Source organism: Geotrypetes seraphini, chromosome 8, assembly GCF_902459505.1.
Source record: "Geotrypetes seraphini chromosome 8, aGeoSer1.1, whole genome shotgun sequence".
Classification (NCBI taxonomy): Eukaryota; Metazoa; Chordata; class Amphibia; order Gymnophiona; family Dermophiidae; genus Geotrypetes; species Geotrypetes seraphini.
The window spans coordinates 179,672,280-179,695,691 of record NC_047091.1 but is presented as its reverse complement, the minus strand read 5'-3'; the positions used below and the strand labels follow the sequence as shown (position 1 = coordinate 179,695,691).

Genomic DNA, 23,412 nt, shown 5'->3' with positions numbered 1-23,412 from the left:
CCCCCTTCACCAAATCTTCACACAGTGGGGGACGCCTCAGATAGACCTCTTTGCGGCTCCCCACAACTCCAAACTGCCTCAGTTTTGCTCCAGGATCTACACCCCTCATCGCCTCGAGGCAGATGCTTTTCTACTGAACTGGGGGAAACGATTTCTATATGCGTTCCCACCATTCCCGCTGATCCAGAAGACTCTGGTCAAGCTGAAACTCGAACAGGCCACCATGATCCTAATAGCTCCTCGGTGGCCCAGACAACCTTGGTTCTCCCTCCTACTTCAACTCAGCAGCAGGGAACCAGTACCACTTCCAGTGTTTCCTTCACTACTTACTCAACATCAAGGATCACTGCTTCATCCCAACCTGCAGTCTCTCCACCTGACAGCTTGGTTCCTCTCAACGTAACCCCTCACCACTTCTCTCAAGAAGTGAGGGAGGTCCTGGAAGCTTCCAGGAAGCCCGCCACCCGACAATGCTACTCCCAGAAATGGACTAGATTCTCCTCATGGTGTGTTTCTAAATCAAAGGAACCTCAACGAGCTTCCTTATCCTCCGTGCTGGACTATCTCCTACACCTATCTCAATCCGGGCTCAAGTCTACATCCATACGAGTCCACCTGAGCGCTATTGCGGCGTTCCACCAGCCCCTACAAGGGAAACCCCTCTCGGCCCATCCGGTGGTCGCCAGATTTATGAAAGGACTCTTCCATGTTAACCCTCCTCTCAAACCACCCCCAGTAGTTTGGGACCTCAATGTAGTCCTGTCCCGTCTCATGAAGCCCCCGTTTGAACCACTCAACAGGGCCCCTCCTAAGTATCTCACCTGGAAAGTGCTTTTCCTGGTAGCCCTTACGTCCGCTCGCAGAGTCAGCGAACTCCAGGCACTGATGGCGGATCCACCATTCACAGTATTCCATCATGACAAGGTGGTCCTCCGCACTCACCCGAAATTCCTGCCTAAGGTGGTCTCAGAATTTCATCTCAACCAATCCATTGTACTTCCAGTATTCTTCCCTAAGCCCCATTCTCACCACGGAGAATCGGCCCTCCACACTCTAGACTGTAAACGTGCGCTGGCTTTCTACCTGGATCGCACCAAGCTTCACAGAACCACTCCTCAACTTTTTGTCTCCTTCGACCCTAATAAGTTGGGAAGACCCGTATCAAAGCGCACCATCTCTAATTGGATGGCGGCTTGTATCTCTTTCTGCTATGCCCAGGCTGGATTATCACTTCCTTGTAAGGTCACAGCCCATAAGGTCAGAGCAATGGCAGCCTCAGTAGCATTCCTCAGATCAACACCAATCGAGGAAATTTGTAAGGCTGCCACCTGGTCCTCGGTTCACACATTCACCTCACATTATTGTCTGGATACTCTCTCCAGACGGGATGGACAGTTTGGCCAAACAGTATTGAAAAATTTATTCTCTTAAGTCGCCAACTCCCCCTCCATCCCACTGAGGTTAGCTTGGAGGTCACCCACTAGTGAGAATACCTGCCTGCTTGTCCTGGGATAAAGCAATGTTACTTACCGTAACAGTTGTTATCCAGGGACAGCAGGCAGCTATTCTCACGTCCCACCCACCTCCCCTGGGTTGGCTTCTCAGGCTAGCTACCTGAACTGAGGAGACACGCCCGGACCTCCGGGCGGGAAGGCACCGGCGCATGCGCGGTGCGGGCATCTAGAAACTTTTAAGTTTCTACAAGCAACACGTGCTTGTGAGACGTCCGTACCGGGGCTCTGTCTGATGACATCACCCACTAGTGAGAATAGCTGCCTGCTGTCCCTGGATAACAACTGTTACGGTAAGTAACATTGCTTTTTCGCATTTTCTAATAACAAACTCAAGAGAAACACACACCCAAAACTCATTTCCCCTCCACTTAGAGGCTACAAAATGAAAAAACACCACGAACACCTTCTCTCTCACCAAGCAGTCCTATGGGGCAAAGACCTAGACCAACTGCTTTCGCCCACTACATACGGGGAATTCAGGAAACGCCTAAAAACATACCTATTCCAGAAATACCTAAACAATTGACCCGCTCTCCCTCTCCCTCCCGCCTCCCTATTCCACCTGAACTTACAGCACTGTTATAAATATAATCTGTTATCTTCATCTTATCGTAACTTTATGTTGCTATTTATCCCCAACATGTACATATTACATTTTCGCTCAGCAAATTGTATTTCTATACTATTGCCTCCTGAGGTCTCTGATCTCTGAATATCTACTTATTGTATTTCGCTGAATGTCCAGCACTCTTGATTGTAAACCGCCTAGAAGTCGCAAGATTGTGGCGGTATAGAAGAATAAAATTATTATTATTATTATTATAATTTATATATAGGTATAACCAATTTAAAATGTACTCTCATCTCAGTCTTCAACCAATGTAATTGATTCAGAAGAGGAGTAACCCAATCATATTTTTTTGCTCTAAAAATCAAATTCACAGCTGTATTTTGAAGCAATTTTAGCCTATTTTTTAAATTCAGTGTAAACCCACACTATAAAGAATTACAATAATCCAACTGAGGCAGTATGATAGCTCTTACCACCTTTTGAAAACTCTCTAAAGATAAATCAGAACTTCTTTATTGTCTGTCCAGACCAGCACAGAAACAGATGGGTTTACGCTCCTCTGCCAGCAAGTGGAGACTGAGACACTGACTTTGCCGTCAGTACAAGTGGGCTGTGCAGTCCCTCTTACAATCAGTCTTTTCTCAGTCTCCAGCAGGTGGAGTGGTCTGTTGTGTGCAGTCTGTGCTGAGGTTTAAGACCTGTTGGATCTGGTTAGTGAATCTTTCTTGTCCCTCTGTCTGGACTGAGCTTGGGGGACCCTCTTGGGGGGTCCTACCAATCTTAGAGGTGTCACACTCAGAAGGGTTGAGTCCCCCTCCCCCCATTTCCCCCACCTCCCAGGTTTTGTTTTTCTGGATCTAGAGGAGCCTCAACTATATGCCTGGCCATCAATATTGGCTACGACTACTGTTTAGAATGCCTGTGGGGTTTGCCTTTTTGTGATACAGCTGGTTAGCTGTGAAAAAAATAAACTGAAAAAAGCTTACAAGACACAAGAAATAAAGGAGATGGAGAAAAAAAAAAGCTCTGAGACCGCCGTTTTTATACAGCGTTGTTGTATGTTGGGTTTTGGCGCTTTTATTATGAGCACTTCACAAAAACAGTGCGTTTTCTGTGGGCACCATTCGTTGGATGTGGCTGACGTGTGCACAGAATATTCCGGCTGCCCCAAGGGAGACCCAGCTTTGGGTGTCAGCTTGCCTGGTTCTCCTTCACGTGCATATCGCTTTTCGACCAGGGGTGAGCCCCACGCTTTTCCTACCGCCCACTATGGGCTTTCCTCGTCTGTCAGCAGTCAGTCATATTCGATGCCACATTCATTTTCTGGTGACATTTTATCGTTGGCCTTTCCCTCAGTTTTAGTGGGAAGTGTGTCTTATTTGCCCACGGCCTCAGGCGACCTTCCTCCTGTTTTGGAAAGGTAGGAACAGGTCTTAAATGTGTGGTCTGCTTCTAACATGAATGCTATTTTGCTGCCGGGGTTCCCCCCCCCCCTAATTTTATGTTGTGCAAGGCTTATTTACAGGCGGCAGGGAGTCCTGCTTTAGAAACATAGAAAGATGACGGCAGAAAAGGGCCAAGGCCCATCAAGTCTGCCCACTCTATAGACCCTCCCCTTAATATTAGCCAATGTTCTACCCTGATCCACTTAGGGATCCCACATGGGCGTCCCATTTATTCTTAAAATCTGGCACGCTGCTGGCCTCGATTACCTGTACTGGAAGCTTGTTCCATTGATCAATCACTCGCTCCGTGAAGAAATACTTCCTGGTGTCGCCGTGAAATTTTCCGCCCTTGAGTTTGAGCGGGTGTCCCCTTGTGGTTGAGGGGCCTCTGAGAAGGAAAATGTTATCTTCCACTTCTATACGTCCGGTGATGTATTTAAACGTCTCAATCATGTCTCCCCTCTCCCTGCGTTCCTCGAGAGTGTAGAGCTGCAAACTGTTTAGTCTTGCTTCGTACGAGAGACCTTTAAGCCCTGAGACCATTCTGGTGGCCATCCTTTGGACCGACTCGACCCTCTGCATGTCCTTGCGATAATGTGGATTCCAGAATTGCACGCAGTATTCCAGATGAGGTCTCACCATGGTCCTGTATAATGGCATTATGACTGCAGGCTTTCTGCTGACGAAACTTCTACGGATGCAACCCAGCATCTGTCTTGCCCTTGATGAAGCCTTCTCCACCTGATTGGCAGATTTCATGTCTGCGCTTATGATTACTCCTAAATCTCGTTCTGCTGAAGTCCTGGTCAAGGTCTCCCCGTTCAAGGTATAAGTTCTGCACGGGTTTCTGCTACCCAGGTGCATGACCTTACACTTTCCAGCATTGAAGCCCAGCTGCCAGGTTGAGGACCAGCTTTCCAATGTACGTAGGTCCTGCGCCATACTATCTTGTAGCTTGCCCTCGCTTACCATATTACATAGTTTGGCGTCGTCGGCGAATAATGTTACTTTACCATGTAGCCCTTGAGTCAGATCTCCTATGAATATGTTGAAGAGGAGCGGACCCAAGACCGAGCCCTGTGGCACCCCGCTGGTCACTTCCGATGTCTCAGAGAAAGTACCGTTAACCATCACCCTCTGAAGTCTGCCACTCAGCCAATCATTGACCCATGCCGTCAGAGTCTCTCCTAACCCCATCGATTTCATCTTGTTTAACAGTCTGCGGTGTGGGACGCTGTCAAAAGCTTTACTGAAGTCCAGGTATACTATGTCCAGTGATTCTCCTTCGTCCAGTCTTTTTGTTACCCAGTCAAAGAAGCTGATGAGGTTTGATTGGCAGGACCTACCCTTGGTGAATCCATGTTGATTGGGGTCCCGTAGATTCCCTTCGTCCAAGACCGTGTCCAATTGGCGTTTGATCAGTGTTTCCATGAGTTTGCATACTATCGATGTCAGACTCACCGGTCTGTAATTTGCAGCCTCTGTCCTGCATCCTTTTTTATGTAGAGGAACGACGTTAGCTGTTTTCCAGTCCAAGGGGACTGTCCTTGTACTCAGTGAGAGATTGAAGAGCACGGCTAACGGTTCTGCCAGGACATTACCTAACTCCCTGAGCACTCTGGGGTGCAGTTTGTCCGGTCCCAGATGTCACAGGGTCTTCTTAGGGGGGTGGTGTTCTTCCACAGCTGCTCCTGTTCAACCCCCTCAGCCATCGTCCAAGCAGCTGCAGGCATCTTGGAATGAGGATTCTTTTATGACCAGTTTTCTCCGGATGAGGACTTGGATCTTGGTGAGAACCTTACAGATCCATGGGGGGGGGGGGGAAGGCCTAACATTTTGGATGGAGACCTTTTAGAGGCGCTAGTTGGCGAGGACGCATCTTTTGTGTGCATTTTTTCTCCAGGATGAGTTGCAGGAGCTCATTCTTCAGGTATCTTTGGTTTTACACTTTGAAGAGGAAGCTAAGGACCCCCCTCGTGTTGTGGACCTTCTTCTAAGAGAGATCGGTTAGCATCCTGCTCTTTCCCTATGCATCAAGATATTCAGGATGTAGTGCACACTAAGTGGAAAGTTCCAGATGTGCTTTTTTGCATGGCACAGTATGTGGCGAGACGTCTTCTACCCTATCCCTGATGGCGATAGAGATACTTTTAAGTCTCCTGTGGTTGATGCAGTTGTCTCGGCTATTGCGTGCAGACTTACCATGCTGGTTGAAGGCGGTTCGGCCCTGAGAGACCCTGAGGACTGTAAAATGGAGGCTCTGCCCAACCAAAGTTTTGATGTGGCTTTCCTGGTGACACTGTGTGGCGGTCTAGTAGCCCGGGCTTGTTTCCAGTAGTCTGAGAACAGTTCTTGACCGCAAGTCAGCTGCCTGCTCCTTAGTGGATCAGGAAGTGGCTAAGATTGAGTTGAGAGCTTCTTATTTCTCTGATGCCATGAATGATCTTTTGCGTACCTCGGCCCAGTCCATGGCTCTTGGAGTAGCACTGTACGAGACCTCACCTAAAACACCGTGTACAATTCTGGAGGCCGCACCCCCAAAAAGATACAAAAAAGATGGAGTCAGTCCAGAGGAAGGACACCAAAATGATATGTGGTCTTCATCACAAGGCGCACAGGGACAGACTCAAAGATCTCAACCTGCACACCCCAGAGGAAAGGCGGGAGATGGGAGACACGACAGATGTCTAAACACCCACGTAATGCAAAATGTGCAAGAGTCGAGTCTCTTTCACTTGAAAGGAAACCTTGCAATGAGAAGGCATAGGATGAAGTCAAGAGGTGACAGGCTCCGGAGCAATCCATGGAAATTCCTTCCCACAGAAAGGATGGTAGATGCATGGAAAGTTCACTTCATTAATAATAGTACTGTGAAGGCTTGAAGAGTCTTCAAGTCTTTGCAGTGCTACTACTAATAAAGTGAACTTGAACTTTACACCCATGGCTAAATTATTGACCTCGCATCCTCACGACTTCTCCATTATGCTATGCTTCCTTTGTCATCGAGGCCTTGCTAGGCTTTCTCTTAAGAGTTTCTTGGGATCCTACCAGGTACTTGTGACCTAGATTGGTCATTGTTAGAACTAGATGCTGGGCTACAGTAGATGGGCCTTTGGTCTGACCCGGTGTAACAATTTTTATGACTTAATTTTCTTATTTTATTTCAACTTGCAGATTCTTCTATATCCAATGCATCAGGAGCAGAGAGCCTGGCCATTCAACCACAGAAGCTCTTAATCTTGGATGCACGCTCCTATACAGCTGCTGTGGCCAATCGGGCAAAGGGTGGGGGCTGTGAGTGCCCAGGTGAGTGGCTCTGATAACACACAGGGAGGGTGAGTATCTGTTAACATACAGGGTAGAAGGTGTGGAGTCTGTAAACACCTAGGTGAGTACTTTTATCTCATACATTGTGAAAGAGGGATTCTGAGAAGGCCTGTATTCAGCATTAGTCTTTTAAAGCCTTTGGTCCCAGGCTAAATATAACACTGGTAGAATAAGAGAACAAAAAACCTTGTATCCCAATATATGCCTCTTGTATTTCATTTTAAACTTTACAATTATAAACCGGGAGGTGACTTCTGATTGTTTTCTAATTGTTCTTTGGGGCGGGTGTTTGTAAGCTTGAAAAAAGAAATTGTTAGTCAGAGCCTGAGCACTTTTTATTTATTGAACTCAGTGCTCAAAGAATAAGTTTGTAGAATTAAGTCCCTTTATTAAAAATGTTTCTTTATGGTTCTTGTTCTTTGCAGAGTATTATCCCAATTGTGAAGTAGTGTTCATGGGTATGGCCAATATCCATTCTATCCGCAAGAGTTTCCAGTCCTTGCGCCTGCTGTGCACACAGATGCCAGACCCTACCAAGTTAGTGCATGGTTATTCTGAACTTTTTTTTATTGAAATTAGAGAAATATACAGAAAGCAAGAGGAAAAAAAAAAACCCTTGCCAATATTAGTAGACAAAGAAGGAACAGGCAAAAATACAAAAGCTAAATTGCTCATATCTTACTCCAAAAATCCCAATTAGCTAAATTGTTCATAACTTACTCCACTCAAGGAAAATATAATTCTATTAAGTAATAATTTAAAAAAACTAGTTTTTGCAAGTTTTATGTTTCGTTTCTCCCCCTTCTCCCATGTAGAGAAGAGATTAGTAGATATAAATAAGAACAGATGTAAAGTACAGTATATCAAGAACTCAATGAAGTGAGAGGGCCCCACAATTTTTCTCATTTCTCAAGGTTCTTCAACTGCACTGCTCTCACACACAATGAAGAAGACAGAGCCAGGTGTGCAAAGATGAGTCCCCAACTTCTTCTAGAACTGTGTCAAATGAGCAGAAAGGAAGCATTGTTGTGTTTGGAAGTTCATTGCAATGGTAAAACTTGGAGCTGCTCTGTTCAATAGGAAAATACTTGGGGCCTAAGGTACTTGGTATCCCAGGAGAAGCAAAATAGCTTGAATAGCTTTCCAAAAGATCTGGCCTTCAAGCATTGCCATTAGATATATGTGCTGTGCTACCAAGTTTTCCACAGCGTCACCAACAAAAGGGCAACACTGCAGGAAAATAATGATGTAACCTCACTGGTGTCAAGTACCATCGATAAAGTATCTCTACAGAATTTTCCTGTAGATTTAAATCCTTAGAAATAAACGGCAAGCTCCATTTTATCTAATCTTCCATTTGTGAGTCGCACAAACCTATTCAAGTCAGTTTCAGAATAGGTTACCTTCAGTTCAATGAACCACTGTCGATGAACCACTAGAGTTAGGCCCTGATGACATATCTAACAATGTAAAGCAGATACAAGACCCATAGTTGAAAAGTAGTACTTGCATATATCGTATAGGTAGGCTGGGTCCCTCAAAATAAGCTGCTTAAGATGCTTGGCAGACAAAAAAGTAGCAGTTGCAGGTAAGCATAGCAATGAGTATGGGGGAAAGAATGTGGCAACCAGTGTATCAAAATCTATGATCTCATCAAAAAACTGTCTTAAACGTTCCAATCGTTGGAGTCTCCAAAACCGATAAGGTCTTAGTTAAAATAAGCCCACGTTAAAATGCAGGGTTAAAGATAATAGGAGTGTGGCATGAAGTATAGAACTCAAAGTGTCCCAAGCATGAAATGTCACCAAAGTAGATGGAGAACAGCCTTCAGAGAGTCTCCGATGCTTGGGAAGAAGCCAAAGAAGGTAGAATAAGGGAATCTTGCTCACTAGACTCAGTTTTGGAACTACAGCTTAACTGCAGCTCGAGCCTTGGCTGCTCTGTGATAAAGAGGAAAATTGGGAACACCAAGTCCACCCCTCTTACAACTCTTACAAAGGAGGACTCACGAGAGACAAGGTCGCTTAATATGTTTTCTACTGTATGCCTATTTTCTTGCTGATTTGAAGAACTAGGGTCTCATGGTAGCCATTGTTGCAATATAATTAAATTATTTTAGCATAACATAAGCCATTTATATACCAGAACTACCTCACAGTTCTGTACTGTTCACAATGTCAAGATACTGTACAGTCACAGTGAATTACAATTTGATTATTTAAATAATTTATCGAACAGATAGCGCAGTTGCTTATCTGTAACAGGAATTATCCTTAGACAAGCAGGCAGCATATTCTCACATGTGGGTGATGTCATCCATGCAGCCTGGTACGGACGGTGAAAAGTGTAGTATCACTTTAAGCTTTGTGCATGGGCGGTGCGGGCAGTCTAAAAGCCTACGAGTCCCTTCCCTCCCGACTTCAGCTTGCAAGGTTGTCGGTTTTCTGCAGAGTGAAGAAAGATGTATTTCTTGTTACTCCTTCCCATTTCTTTTTTATTTTAAATATTTTCAAGTTTCTTCTATCCATTGTCTACTTTTCTTTAGAAAACAAAGAAAAGTAGAAGGGAAAAGAAATGTACTTTCTTCAAACTTCTTTCGTCGTTCATCATCCTTCATACAAATTTCCATCCTTAGTTCCTCCGTGATGATCGATTGATTTTCAGCCTTGTTTCTGCTACCACTCCAGCTCATCCTTTCCGACTGCATCTGACTCTGGGGCTATATATTAGAGGAAGTCAAACACTATTGATGAATGTCAGGTGTTTTTTTTTTTTTCGTCTCTTGTTTCTTTTTCTGTATGCAGGCCAGTTTTGTAAATGATATGGCTGCTTACTGAGAATTTTAGGGGGTAATGTCCATTATCCCAGGACAAGCAGGCAGGTAATCTCACTAGTGGGTGATGTCATCCGACAGAGCCCCGATACGGACGTCTCACAAGCATGTCTTGCTTGAAGAAACTCAGAAGTTTCGAGATGCCCGCACCACGCATGCGCCAGTGCCTTCCCGCCCGATGGTCCGGGCGTGTCTCCTCAGTTCTTTTTCTTCCGCGGAGCTGAGAAGTTCACTTCAATTCTGCGCCCATTGAATCTGTTTTTTTGCCTTCTTATTGCCGCGGGTTGGGTTCTTTTGGCTCTCCCGTGCGTTTATTTTCTTTCTTTGATTTCTTTTAAAAAAAAAATTTTTACTTCCGATACCGGGTCGACCGCGTGGCTGGGGCCCCGCGCCTTCGACCTTGCGGTGGAACTTTTTCGGCCTATGTCCCGGCCGATCACCGGTTTTAAAAAGTGCAGCAAGTGCCAGCGCGCAATTTCGCTCACGGACCCTCATCGACGCTGCTTACAGTGTCTGGACCCGGACCACTTTCCGAAATCGTGCCGGCCTTGCTCCACTCTGACGGCGCGAGCGTTTAAGCGCCGCTGCCTGCTGTGGGAGTCCATGTTCAAGATGGAAGCTTCGTTGGATCCTTCGGCTTCGACATCGACTGGTGCCTCGACTTCTTCGGTGAAGCCCTCTGCCTCCCCGGCTGCTTCGGGCCTTCTGAAACCAGCCTCGTTCACGCCGGTTTCGACCTCGGCGCCGGTGCCTTCCTCCGTCTCCTCGGAACAGGTATCGACCCCTATAGTTCCACCGGTGGTGCTTAAAGTGCCGAAGGCTGGCAAGCAAAAGCACGCAGCACCGAAAGAGCGCGGAGACCGTGCGGAAGGGCCCCCTTTTGGTGCGGATCCCTCCATATCGGCTTCGCTGAGGTCCATTCTGGAGGCTCAGTTTGTGGAACTCATGACCACCATGGGTCCCCGGCTGATTGCCTCGATCCAGGGTGACCTGCCAGTTCTGGCTCCGAGGGGCGGCCCGTCCCCCCCCCTCCTCCACCGCACCGTTCGACCTCTTTGCATAGCGAGGAGGAACGGCGGGCGGTGTCCAGTTCGTCGAGGTAGTCCTTGGGTAGTGCCATGCCTCCCTTGGAACCGATTCCCTCGAGAAAGGCCTCCCTTAGTGATATGCCTCCCTTGGAGCCTATCCCCTCGAGGAAAGCTTCCCTTAGCGACTTACCTCACTTGGAACCTATTACTCCGCCCCATGACACAGTGTGGCGTCCACCTTCGAGGCCTCCCAGTCCTGGGCATAGCAGGAAGCAGGACGAGTTCTTCCGAACCCCCTATCAAGCCTGGGCGGTTTCTGGGGAGGCGCCGACTCTTTCGCCTCTCCGATCGACGGCCTCGAGTCCTATCTGCTCCTTGGAGGCTTCTGGGGACCAGTATTCTCACAGAAGGGCTCGATCCCCTTCCAGGCATCGAGAGGGGCATCGATCCAGACACTCTTCGAGGCATTCCTCTCGACACTCTACCGTCTCACCCCAGAAGAAATTGCCTCGGATGGGGTATTCTGCTTCGGCTAGGTCTCCTCCTCCGGGCCTGGAGTTCGAGGACCCCGAGGTGTTTTACTCACCCTGTTGCTCGCAGGCCTCTATAGAGCCTGAAGCCTCGACTTCTTCTAGTCCTTCTCGAAGACCGGCGCTGGCGGACCAACTGTCCTTTTCCTCGTTTCTCAGACAGATGGCGGATGACATGGACATTACCCTCGATGCTGGGTCTCGATACTCCAAGGAGTACCTCGATACCATGCACTTGCCTCGTCCTCCGGCCGAGTCCTTACGCCTACCTCTGCACAAGCTCCTCGACCAGACCTTCATGAGGTGCTTTGAGTCTCCTTACTCTATCCCTGCGGTCCCTGGCAAATTGGATGCTCGGTACCGCACGGTGCATCATAAGGGCTTCGAGGGGCCTCAGCTTTCTCATCAGTCCCTCCTGGTTGAATCCTCGCTCAAGCGGTCTCATCCTGGCCAGGTGTATGCTTCGGTGCCTCCGGGACGCGAGGGCAGGACCATGGATAAGTTTGGACGACGCATCTATCAGAATTCTATGATGGCGTCTCGAGTCCTGAATTATAATTTTCACTTTGCCACCTACTTGGAATTTTTTCTACCTGTGCTTCGGAAATTCACGCCCTACATCGAGTCTCAGGCTCGGTTTGAGTTCGAGGAGGTGGTTGCCTCGCTGTCCCAGCTTCGTCTTCAATTGATGCAGTCTGCCTATGATGCTTTCGAGCTCTCGGCCCGAGCGGCGGCCTGCTCTGTGGCGATGCGCCGTTTGGCCAGGTTACGAACCATTGACATGGACCTGAATCTTCAGGACCGGCTGGCAAACGTCCCGTGTGCTGGGGCGGATCTTTTCGACGAATCCATCGAGACAGTCACTAAGAAGCTGTCTGATCATGGAAAGTCCTTCCAGTCCATTCTTAGGCCGAAGCCTAAGCCTCAGCAGCCTCGGCCCCCTCGACCGCCATTGATATATCAGCGATGTTATCAGCCGAGGCAAGCTCCTCCTGCGAGGCAACCTGCAAAGCGGCAGCCCCCTCAGAAGGCTCAGCAAAAGTCTCAACCGTCTGCTGTCCCTAAGGCTCCTCAGCCTTTTTGACTGTCTCGTAGAGGGCATAACCAGTCTTGTTCCGCCTCCCCCTGTTTTTCCCATCGGAGGACGCCTCCATAATTTTTATCATCGCTGGGAGGCCATAACCACCAACCTCTGGGTCCTTACTATCATCGGGGAAGGATACTCTCTTCATTTCCATCGGGTCCCTCCGGACCACCCGCCAAGAGAGTATCCTTCCAACTTGACACAGACTGCCCTTCTTCTTCAGGAAGCCCAGGCCTTGCTCCGGGCCGTCGAGCCGGTCCCTGTGGACCAACACAACCAGGGGTTTTACTCCCGGTACTTCCTTGTTCCGAAGAAGACGGTCGACCTGCGCCCCATTTTGGACCTCAGGGTCCTCAACAAATTCCTAGTCCGCATGCTGACCCTTTCTTCTCTCTACCCCCTCCTCGAGCAGAACAACTGGTTATGCTCTCTGGATCTCAAGGAGGCCTACACTCACATTCCCATTCATCCGGCCTCTCGCAAGTTCCTCAGATTTCGGGTGGGACATCTGCATCTGCAGTATCGAGTGTTTCCCTTCGGCCTGTCATCGTCTCCCAGAGTCTTCACGAAGTGTCTGGTAGTAGTGGCCGCGGCACTCCGGAACCGGGGTCTTCAGGTTTTCCCCTACCACGACGACTGGCTCATCAAGGCGCCCTCGGCCTCGGAGGTCATCTCGGTGACCCTGTCCACGGTTCTGTTCCTGCAGAGTTTGGGATTCGAGATCAACTTTCCAAAATCTCATCTACAACCTTCACAGTCGCTCCCCTTCATCGGGGCGGTCCTGGATACCATCCACCTCAGAGCATTCCTTCCTCCTCAGCGCCTGGAAGCTCTTCTTCGTCTCTGCCAGTCTGTGTCTTCTCGCCAGCCCATCTCAGCGAGACACATGATGGTCCTCCTGGGTCACATGGCCTCTACAGTTCATGTGACGCCGTTTGCCAGACTCCATCTCAGAATTCCTCAGTGGACCCTGGCGTCTCAATGGACTCAGGTGTCGGAGCCGTTGACTCGACACATCATCGTCACTCCTGCTCTTCGGCAGTCTCTACTTTGGTGGATGACCTCTTCGAATTTATCCAGAGGTTTGCTGTTTCACACTCCTCCCCACCAGAAGGTTCTCGCAACCGATTCCTCGACCTATGCCTGGGGAGCACATCTGGATGGTCATCGCACTCAGGGATTCTGGACCAGTGCGGACCGCCTCCATCAAATCAATCTTCTGGAGCTCAGAGACTTTCTTCAATGCTCTTCAAGCTTTTCAACATCTGCTTCACGACATGGTGGTCCTCATTCGCACAGACAATCAGGTCGCCATGTATTATGTCAACAAGCAGGGGGGCACGGGCTCGGCCTCCCTCTGCCAGGAAGCTCTCAGAGTCTGGGATTGGGCGGTTCGCCACAACGCCTTCCTCAAAGCTGTCTACATTCAGGGGAAGGACAATGTCTTGGCGGATAACTTAAGTCGTCTCCTCCAGCCTCACAAATGGACACTGCATTCCTCACCCCTTCATCAGATCTTTGCACAGTAGGGGACACCTCAGATAGACCTCTTTGCGGCTCCCCACAACTTCAAACTGCCTCTCTTTTGCTCCAGGATCTACACTCCTCTTCGCCTCGAGGCAGATGCCTTTCTGCTGGATTGGGGGAATCGCTTTCTGTATACGTTTCCTCCATTTCCTCTCATTCAAAAGACTCTGGTCAAGCTGAAGTCCGACCATGCCACCATGATTCTGATAGCTCCTCGGTGGCCCAGACAACCTTGGTTCTCCCTTCTACTTCAACTCAGCAGCAGGGAGCCGGTCCTTCTTCCAGTGTTTCCTTCACTACTTACTCAACATCAAGGATCACTGCTTCATCCCAACCTGCAGTCTCTCCACCTGACAGCTTGGTTCCTCTCAACGTAACTCCTCACCAGTTTTCCCAGGCGGTGAGGGATGTTTTGGAGGCTTCCAGGAAGCCTGCTACTCGTCAATGCTACTCCCAAAAATGGACTAGATTTTCTTCATGGTGTAATTCTAACTCTAAGGAGCCTCAGCGAGCCTCCCTATCCTCTGTATTGGACTATCTTCTACACCTGTCTCAGTCTGGTCTCAAGTCGACATCTATACGAGTGCTATTGCGGCTTTCCATCAGCCTCTACAAGGGAAACCTCTCTCTGCTCATCCTGTGGTTTCCAGATTTATGAAAGGACGTTTTCATGTCAATCCTCCTCTCAAACCGCCTCCAGTGGTTTGGGATCTCAATGTTGTTCTTTCTCAGCTTATGAAACCTCCTTTTGAGCCTCTGAGCAAGGCTCCACTAAAGTTTCTCACTTGGAAAGTGGTTTTTCTGGTGGCCCTCACATCTGCTCGCAGGGTCAGTGAGCTTCAGGCCTTGGTGGCGGATTCACCTTTCACAGTTTTCCATCATGACAAGGTGGTCCTCCGCACTCATCTGAAATTCCTACCTAAGGTGGTCTCTGACTTTCATCTCAACCAATCCATTGTGCTTCCAGTGTTTTTTCCGAAGCCTCATTCTCATCCTGGAGAATCAGCTCTACACACTCTGGACTGTAAACGTGCTTTGGCTTTCTACTTGGATCGCACCAAACCACACACAACTGCTCCCCAACTTTTCGTCTCCTTTGATCCAAACAAGTTGGGACGACCTGTATCGAAGCGCACCATCTCCAACTGGATGGCGGCTTGTATCTCTTTCTGCTATGTCCAGGCTGGATTACCCCTTCCCTGTAAGGTCACAGCCCACAAGGTCAGAGCAATGGCAGCCTCTGTAGCCTTCCTCAGATCGACACCGATTGAGGAGATTTGTAAGGCTGCCACTTGGTCCTCGGTTCATACATTCACCTCTCATTATTGTCTGGATACTTTCTCCAGAAGGGATGGACAGTTTGGCCAAACTGTGTTACAAAATTTATTCTCCTAAGTTGCCAACTCTCCCACCATCCCATTGAGGTTAGCTTGGAGGTCACCCACTAGTGAGAATACCTGCCTGCTTGTCCTGGGATAAAGCAATGTTACTTACCGTAACAGTTGTTATCCAGGGACAGCAGGCAGCTATTCTCACGTCCCACCCACCTCCCCTGGGTTGGCTTCTCTGCTAGCTACCTGAACTGAGGAGACACGCCCGGAGCATCGGGCGGGAAGGCACTGGCGCATGCGCGGTGCGGGCATCTCGAAACTTCTGAGTTTCTTCAAGCAAGACATGCTTGCAAGATGTCCGTATCGGGGCTCTGTCGGATGACATCACCCACTAGTGAGAATAGCTGCCTGCTGTCCCTGGATAACAACTGTTACGGTAAGTAACATTGCTTTACAAGATGCCTTCATGAAGTGTCCAGAAAGTATCTCTCTTATAAAGGCAACATAGTTATTTGTGTACCTTTTATAAAATAGGCTCTTCAAACTACAGTAGTTCTAATAACTCAGATTTACACCTTCTCCTTAGAAGGTGTCTTCGGCATGGTTTACCTGTATATTTTCTAAAATATGTTTATACATTGCATCTCCATCCTTTGAAAAACTTACACCTGAAGTGTGAATAATTGTGAGATCGTGTCAGTGCACATATATTTATAGGCCACATAATTTTGAGTTATTTTTCATATGTAAAATTATGTAGCAACGAATATCATAAGTAGGAATAGTCCAAGGGGTTTCCACAGAAGAGAAGAAAGAGAAGTCAGAAGAAAAAAGTTCAATATTCCTTTAAAAAATCAATCACTGTAAAAACAGCCTAAGGCCTAACAGGTTCCATAACGGTGTCTGCCAGACAATAACACAATTAAACAGATGGACCTGACACAGATATGTGTTTCAGCATGAATGCTTGCTTCAAGAGTCACAGTATGTGGTTTGTGCCATTACCGAGTCTAATGTGCTATGAAGTGCTTTGGTGATGGCAGCTTTTAACACACACTGTAGGGAATGTGGGGTCCATCTGTTTAACTGTGTTATCTTCTGGTGGACGTTGTGATATGGAACTTATTACACCTTAGGCTGTTTTACAGTGGTTGATTCCATTATTATTTTTTTATTATTTAAGGAGTTTTGAATTTGTTCCTCTGGTTTGTCTCTTCTCTCTTGTGGAAAACCCTTGGTCCATCCCTACTCATGACATTTACTGCTGGTTTTTTGGTGTAAGGTTTTTGTCTCCCTTTTTTTTGGTGTGCATAAAATTATGTATCATAAAAGGTAGAGTTACTACAGGCTCACAATCCTTTATCCGAAATGCCTGGGACCAGAGACATTTCAGATTTATAGAATTTTTTTTGTTTTTGTTTTTGGAATAGTGTCACCAGTGGTCGAAGTGATACATATTTGTTGCCTGCTGGCTTCTCTCTGCCATCTCCTGCCTTGCTGATATCACTTCCTTTTTCTTTCCTGGCTGGATGCAACAGAGAAGTATGCAGGGCTGCAGCAGGCAACAAATATGAATCATTGCAGCCACTAGCATCACCTCCGAGGTACACCAGTATGAGGTAAGAAAAAACTGAACTACTTTCAGTGTAGACTGAAGACTTTGAAGTGACTTTTGGCCAGGTTTCACTGTTGATGTTAAAAATAAGCTGTTTTTTTGTACAAATCAGTTACAAAAATTTGGTTTTTGGAGATTTTTGGTTTTTAGAATTTCAGATAAAGGATCTTATACCTCTACATGGAAAATAAATAGGATAGTGCAGTCCCTAGTCTTGTAGTTTTGATCCTGCTAAAGACTGAGAACTTTCCACTTTGGAATGAAAGCTGAAAAAATGCTGAGGGATTTCAGCCTGTTGATTTAACACAATGTAGCCAGTTTTAGAAAATAAGGGTTTTAAACCAACCTGGCTACATCCCCCTACAGCATCTCCAAATCTCTTAACCTTGCCTCGGCTCCTCATATCTCTCAGAAGCATTCGCAAATTCTCTCCTCCTTTTGGTTGCTTTCTCACCTGAAATGGCCTACCAAGAATCCAAAACAGCACAATAGTATAACCCTTTGGATAAAAGCCAATACTATCCTAAAAATAACACCACTAAGGGATTGGCTAATACACCTAGTCCCTTGGATAAGAAGTCTGTAAAGAAAATCAACCAGTGAAATAGAAAGAACTTTTAAATAATGGACATCAGTATGAGCCCTTAATGAATAAACGTAAACCTCTGGCTCAGGTGATATCTCAAAGGTGACCAACACCAGACCATAGTCTAAGTGAGAATTGCCTCATACATCATAAAGTCCATAAAGAAATTAATAAGCATGTGAATAAAATCACATTCCCAATGAAAAATTAGACTTGTACACCAGGGGAAAAGGGGTAATAAAGGCACAATAAATACATACACTCCCTAAAGACCAACCTAATAAATAAAATGATACAATGATACAATGGACCATATAAAGTGCAACGTGATAAATAACAATAAAATAGAAACTATAGTGCTCATTTATCAAAGCGAGTTTCCCCATAGGAAATAATGGAAACTCGCTTTGTGTTTCCCCCCCCACGAGAACCGGCATTGCTCCCCCCGAAGGCCCCCCCTGCGATCCGGCACCCGCGCCATGATCCATGCCGCGCCATGATCCGCGCCATGTGCTTGGTGCCGGTGCCCGTAGATAAGCCTCCTCTTCTGCTAGGCCTTGAGCATGCTCAGATGCTCAAGGCCAAGCAGAAAAGGAGGCCGATCTTCAGGCACCGGCACCAAGCACAGGACATGCCGGTGCCCAGATGAGGGTAAGAAGTGTCGGGGGGGGGGGATGCCCAATCGTGTCCGGGGGGGGGGTGACCAATCGCGTCAGGGGGGTGACGGATTGCGGGGGGGGGGGGGGACGCTCGTAAATCGAGCCATGCTCGGTTTCCGAGGCACCGATTTTGCAAATGTTTTGCTCATCTTGCAAAACACTCGCAAACTGGTGCACTCGTAAACCGAGGTACCACTGTAATTCTAAAATGAGGTACAAATTGCAAGTGCTCACTAGTAATTCATGATGTTCAAATCAATTAAAAAGAGATGAAGAGGCAATATATAAAGTGCAAATGCTCACTAACAGTTCATGTCATGTAATATAATATCAAGCTAACAAGAACTAACAAAACATAATGCAAAGGTTCAAAAGAAATTAAAGAAACAAATAACATGCTTATTAATTTCTTTATGGACTTTATGATGTATGAGGCAATTCTCACTTAGACTATGGTCTGGTGTTGGTCACCTTTGAGATATCGCCTGAGCCAGAGGTTTACGTTTATTCATTAAGGGCTCATACTGATGTCCATTATATAAAAGTTCTTTCTATTTCACTGGTTGATTTTCTTTACAGTCTTCTTATCCAAGGGACTAGGTGTATTAGCCAATCCCTTAGTGGTGCTACCAAGAATCCACCATTCTCTCAGTAAAATTGTATTGCCTGCGATTTCCTCTGACAGCTTTGTAATGTGATGCTGTTTGAAATTATATTTCACATCCTTTGTGGATGATGTTTACTAATAACCTCTCTTCTGCTTCAGCTGGCTATCTGCACTAGAAAGTACGAAGTGGTTGCAGCATCTCTCTGTGCTCCTGAAATCTGCCCTTTTGGTTATACACGCACTGGACAGAGACCAGCGACCTGTTCTTGTGCACTGCTCTGATGGCTGGGATCGCACTCCACAGATAGTGGCTCTGGCTAAATTGTTACTGGACCCTTATTACAGGACCATAGAGGTATGCAAACTCCCTGAGTCAATGCACTTTCACTCTTCCCTTTTTAGTCTGTTGTAGTTCCTTCCTATTTCTCCTACTGTAAACTGCATCGAGCTCTATGAACGTGGAGATGATGCGGTATACAAACCTAAGGATTAGATTAGATTAACTAGTCCTTTGCTAGCATTTCAAGGCTCCTTGATATGAATTGGAACTACTGTACACTTGGCGATATGAAGCAATCTGGTGGCTCCTGTTCAACTCTTATTGATAATTTAGAGGCAAATTGCTCATTTTCATGATGCTTTATTGAATGGTTTTGAAATTTTTTTTTTTATAATTCTTTATTCATTTTCATATTTTACATGAAGTGTACAAAATATTGAGTTACAACTAATGAATACACAATATCACTTTTATATCTATTACATAATATTCTGAACAAATTTTTTTTATCCCCTCTCCCACCCCCCACCCTTCAAGTACTTTCCAATCACCTTATACATATTGTATACCATATTATAACATGTTATGTAAAATTATTTTCACTACCCCCCTCCATGTGTGCCATAAAGAAGACAAGAAAAAGAAGAAAAGAAGAAGATAAATCCTATTATTCATTCAGTACAATACTTTGTCAATGGCCCCCATATTTTTATAAATTTAGGATATGTCCCTCTTTGTATTGCTATTACTCTTTCCATTTTGAATATATGACAAATTGTATTCCACCAAAATGTATAATTAAGGTTACTATGATTCTTCCAGTTATTGGTTATATGCTGAATGGCAACCCCTGTTATGACTAGTAATGGTTTTGAATGGTTTTGAAATTAACCAGTAGAAGTAATCAGTACCATCAAGAATGTCTGGGAAAGCATCATTAGACAAAGTATAGGTTCTCTGTTTGATCTCCTCCCCTTAGTATATTTCCCTGACCAGATGTCCTTGCTGCTTGTTTTCTTGAAGGGTTTCCAGGTACTGGTTGAAATGGAGTGGCTGGATTTTGGTCACAAGTTTGCAGATCGCTGTGGTCATGGCGAAAATTCTGATGACTTGAATGAACGATGCCCAGTATTTCTGCAGTGGCTGGACTGTGTTCATCAGCTCCAGCGACAGTTCCCTTGCTCCTTTGAGTTCAATGAAGCATTCCTTGTAAGTAGCAACTTGAAACCTGGAATTAGCCGTTTAAAATGTATTGAGACCCGTAGCTAATCAGGTGAAGTCTGACCTGTTTTTATAATTTACAAGTGGCTCCAGATAGGGCAAAAATATCTCCAGGCTTCTATTGTATTTCTAAGGCTCATATGGCATCTACTAGAAATTGTGCATTTTTCTACCCAGTTCCAGCTTTATGGAATAGTTTACCTTTTGAAATTAAGGAAAGATGAGCATTTAGTGAGGTTTAAAAAATATAAAGGCGCATTATTTTTGATTAGCTTTTTTTGAGCTCAACAAACTTGATTCCTTTGTATTTTCTGCATGTCAATATTTATTTTATTCTGTGTTTGAACTAATCTTTCCTGTGTTTGTAATAAAGTTCTTTTACGGCTGTATTGAATTATTTTGTAAACTGCTTTATTCTTATTTGTAGTTTAAGCGGTATAGAAAGAGTTTAATAAACAAACATACCCCCTCCTTTACTAATATGTTTCCTTGGGTTTTAGCGGTGGTAACTGCTTCGACACTCATAGAATTCCTATGAGCATCGGAGCAGTTGCCAGCACTAAAAGCAACGCTACATGTTAGTAAAGGAGGGAGATACTAATTTGAGAACTCCAATATCTAAAAATACTAATCAAATTTAATACTTGGTTTTTTTGTGTGTTTTTTCACACAAAGAATAGTTAAGCTCTGGAACTCATTGCCAGAGGATGTGGTAAGAGCAGTTAATGAAGCTAAAAAAAAAAAAAAAGTTTGGACAAGTTCCTGGAAGAAAAGTCCATAGTCTATTGACAGACATGGGGGAAGCCACTGTTTGCCCTGGGATCACATGGAATGTTGCTACTATTTGGATTTTTGACCTGAATTGGCCACTGTGGAAATTGGGATAGATGGACCATTAGTGTGACTTGATATGGTTATTCTTATGTTCCTGTCTCTCTAAGAGATCCCACCTGCTTGTCCCATGCTTTCTTGAATTCAAATAGTCTGTCTTCACCACCTCCACTGAGAGCTGGTTGTGACTTACTCTTCTGCATTCCCTTTGTCAGCTTTGATGCCATGAAATGGTCTACTGCTTGAGCCACATTTCAGGCACGTTACACTCAGTTTTGTAAATAGTCTGAGCATGGTGATTTGGTCAAGCTTTTTCTGAGGTAATATCCATAAAGACAGAGTGGCTTCAGGGAACTGAGTGGACAGTTTTTGGATCATCATATTAAGGCCGACTCCTGTCTTTTGATGATTTTTGGTTTTATTTAATACTGGATGGCTTTTTAAAAATTTATATTTACAGTAGACTCAACTATCCGGCACCCATGGGGATTAGTGGATGCTGGATTAGAAAAAGACACGGGGAAAAAATTTGTCCCTGTCACTGCCCCATCCCCATGACCACTGTCCCCGCCATATCCCCGCAGCATCCAGGTAAGCTCCTTACCTCAGTACTGCAATATTTAGTTTATTCCTTCCTTACAAATCAAAGTTCTGGCTGCTGAACTAGAGAAAGAGATGTTCAGCTGGTAGGGCTTTGTTTTTTATCAACACAATTAATATACTATGGGCTAGATTCACTAACCTGACCAAATCTGGAACAATCCATTTCCGATTCAGGCAGGTCTGACGAATGTCACTAACCTAAAATATGTAGATGGGGGCAATCGGAGGAACGCCCCCATCTTCCTGCATGGATCGCGCATGCGCAGACCTATCCTAGCCGCGACTCTTTAAAGTAAAAAAAAAAAAAAAAAAAAAAACAACTTTAAAAACCATGGGCTTGCACAAGCGTTCAGGGCCCGACTCTCCTGCTCCTATGTGGCAGCCTCTTCCCTCCTTCCCTTCAGTGCGAACCCGCGGGTTTAAAGCTGGCGCTGCACTGCAGTGTGCGGCCCTGCTTTAAAACTACAGGCTTGCACTGCGAGGAAGGGCGGCAGAGAACAGGAGAGATCAGGCCAGGCAGGCAGGGGGTTCGGGTTTGGGGCAGGCAGGCTCATTCGGGGCTGCAGGAGATGGGACTGATAGGTTAGAAAGCAGGGCGGCAGAAGGTAGGGCAGTCGCAAAGGGCTTCAGCAACTGGTCCTGAGCAGTTGCTTTTTGCGAGGCCAGTGGGATCAAAAAAAAGTTTAGTGAATCGCGTCCCTGCCTACTTTGCATCAGTTCCCCTCATTTGCATGCGCACACTTGAAGCGGATCGCTACACAGGTTAATGAATACTGCAGGAGGGAAATCTGGTCATTAAGGGATCGCAAACCAATCGGTTTGCTTAGTGAATCTAGCCCTATATCCTAAAGCAATAAATAAATAAATATAAATTTTTTTCCTACCTTTGTTGTCTGGTTTCTGCTTTCCTCATCTTCTCATTCATTTCCTTCCATCCACTGTCTGCCTTCTCTGTCTCTTCCATATGCTCTGTTACTGTGGCTCTCCCTTCCATCTCTTCCTCCACCCCACCCCAATTGGTCTGTCATCCATCTTCTTCCTTCCACTCCCCCCATAGTCTGGAATCTCTCTTCCCCTTCAGCGTCTGTTCCTCTGCACCCCACCTTCCCCAGTTCCCTTCAGCTTCTGTTTCTTCCCACCCCACCTTCCCCAGTTCCCTTCAGCGTCTGTTTCTCCCCACCCCACCTTCCCCAGTTCCCTTCAGCGTCTGTTCCTCCCCACCCCACCTTTCCTCCCTTTCTCCCTTTTTGCTCCTTACCTTCGCAGCAGGCAGTTTCTCTAAAAGTGCTTCCTACCAGCAGCTGGAGCGTTGAAATCGTGTGTGGCTGCAGGAAAGGTCGTCAATGCAACTTCCGGTTACGTCAGATGACCTTTACAGCAACCACATGCGATTTCAACGCTCTGGCTGCTGGTAGGAAGCACTTTTAGAGAAATTGTCTGCCGCGAAGGTAAGAAGCAGGGAGGAGATGCTCAGGTGGTGGCGATCGGGCGGCAGCAATCAGGAGGGAGATGCTTGGGTGGCGGAGATCAGGAGGGATGGAGGGAGGGAAGATGCTCGGGCGGCTATCAGTATGGAGGGAGGAAGCATGATCGGTGACTGCGCGCGTTCCCTCCCTTCACTGTGGAGACAAGGCCATTCACTGCTCCACGGGGCGGTGAATGGCCTCCCCATACCCGAGGCGGCCAATCTTTTTCTCTTCCCCGTTATGGCAGGTTATCCGCGGCTAACTGCTGGTAACAGCCACCATGTCATTCTCTATGCCAGATAACCAGTTTCTGGTTGAGAGTTAATGTGTAAAAAAAAAAATACTGTGGCAGCA

General features: G+C 46.3%; 1 protein-coding gene across 18 annotated transcripts in view; it reads left to right on the top strand.

Annotated features, from left to right (window-relative positions):
* MTMR3 (myotubularin related protein 3) overlaps positions 1-23,412 on the top strand; it is a 248,542-nt gene that overhangs the window by 183,923 nt on the left and 41,207 nt on the right. For all 18 annotated transcript variants that reach the window (XM_033956412.1, XM_033956413.1, XM_033956430.1 and 15 more), the window contains 4 exons: positions 6,705-6,836; positions 7,283-7,394; positions 18,817-19,012; positions 19,961-20,146. In XM_033956412.1, coding sequence (XP_033812303.1) covers positions 6,705-6,836; positions 7,283-7,394; positions 18,817-19,012; positions 19,961-20,146 — 626 coding nt within the window. The remainder of the gene's footprint in view (positions 1-6,704; positions 6,837-7,282; positions 7,395-18,816; positions 19,013-19,960; positions 20,147-23,412) is intronic.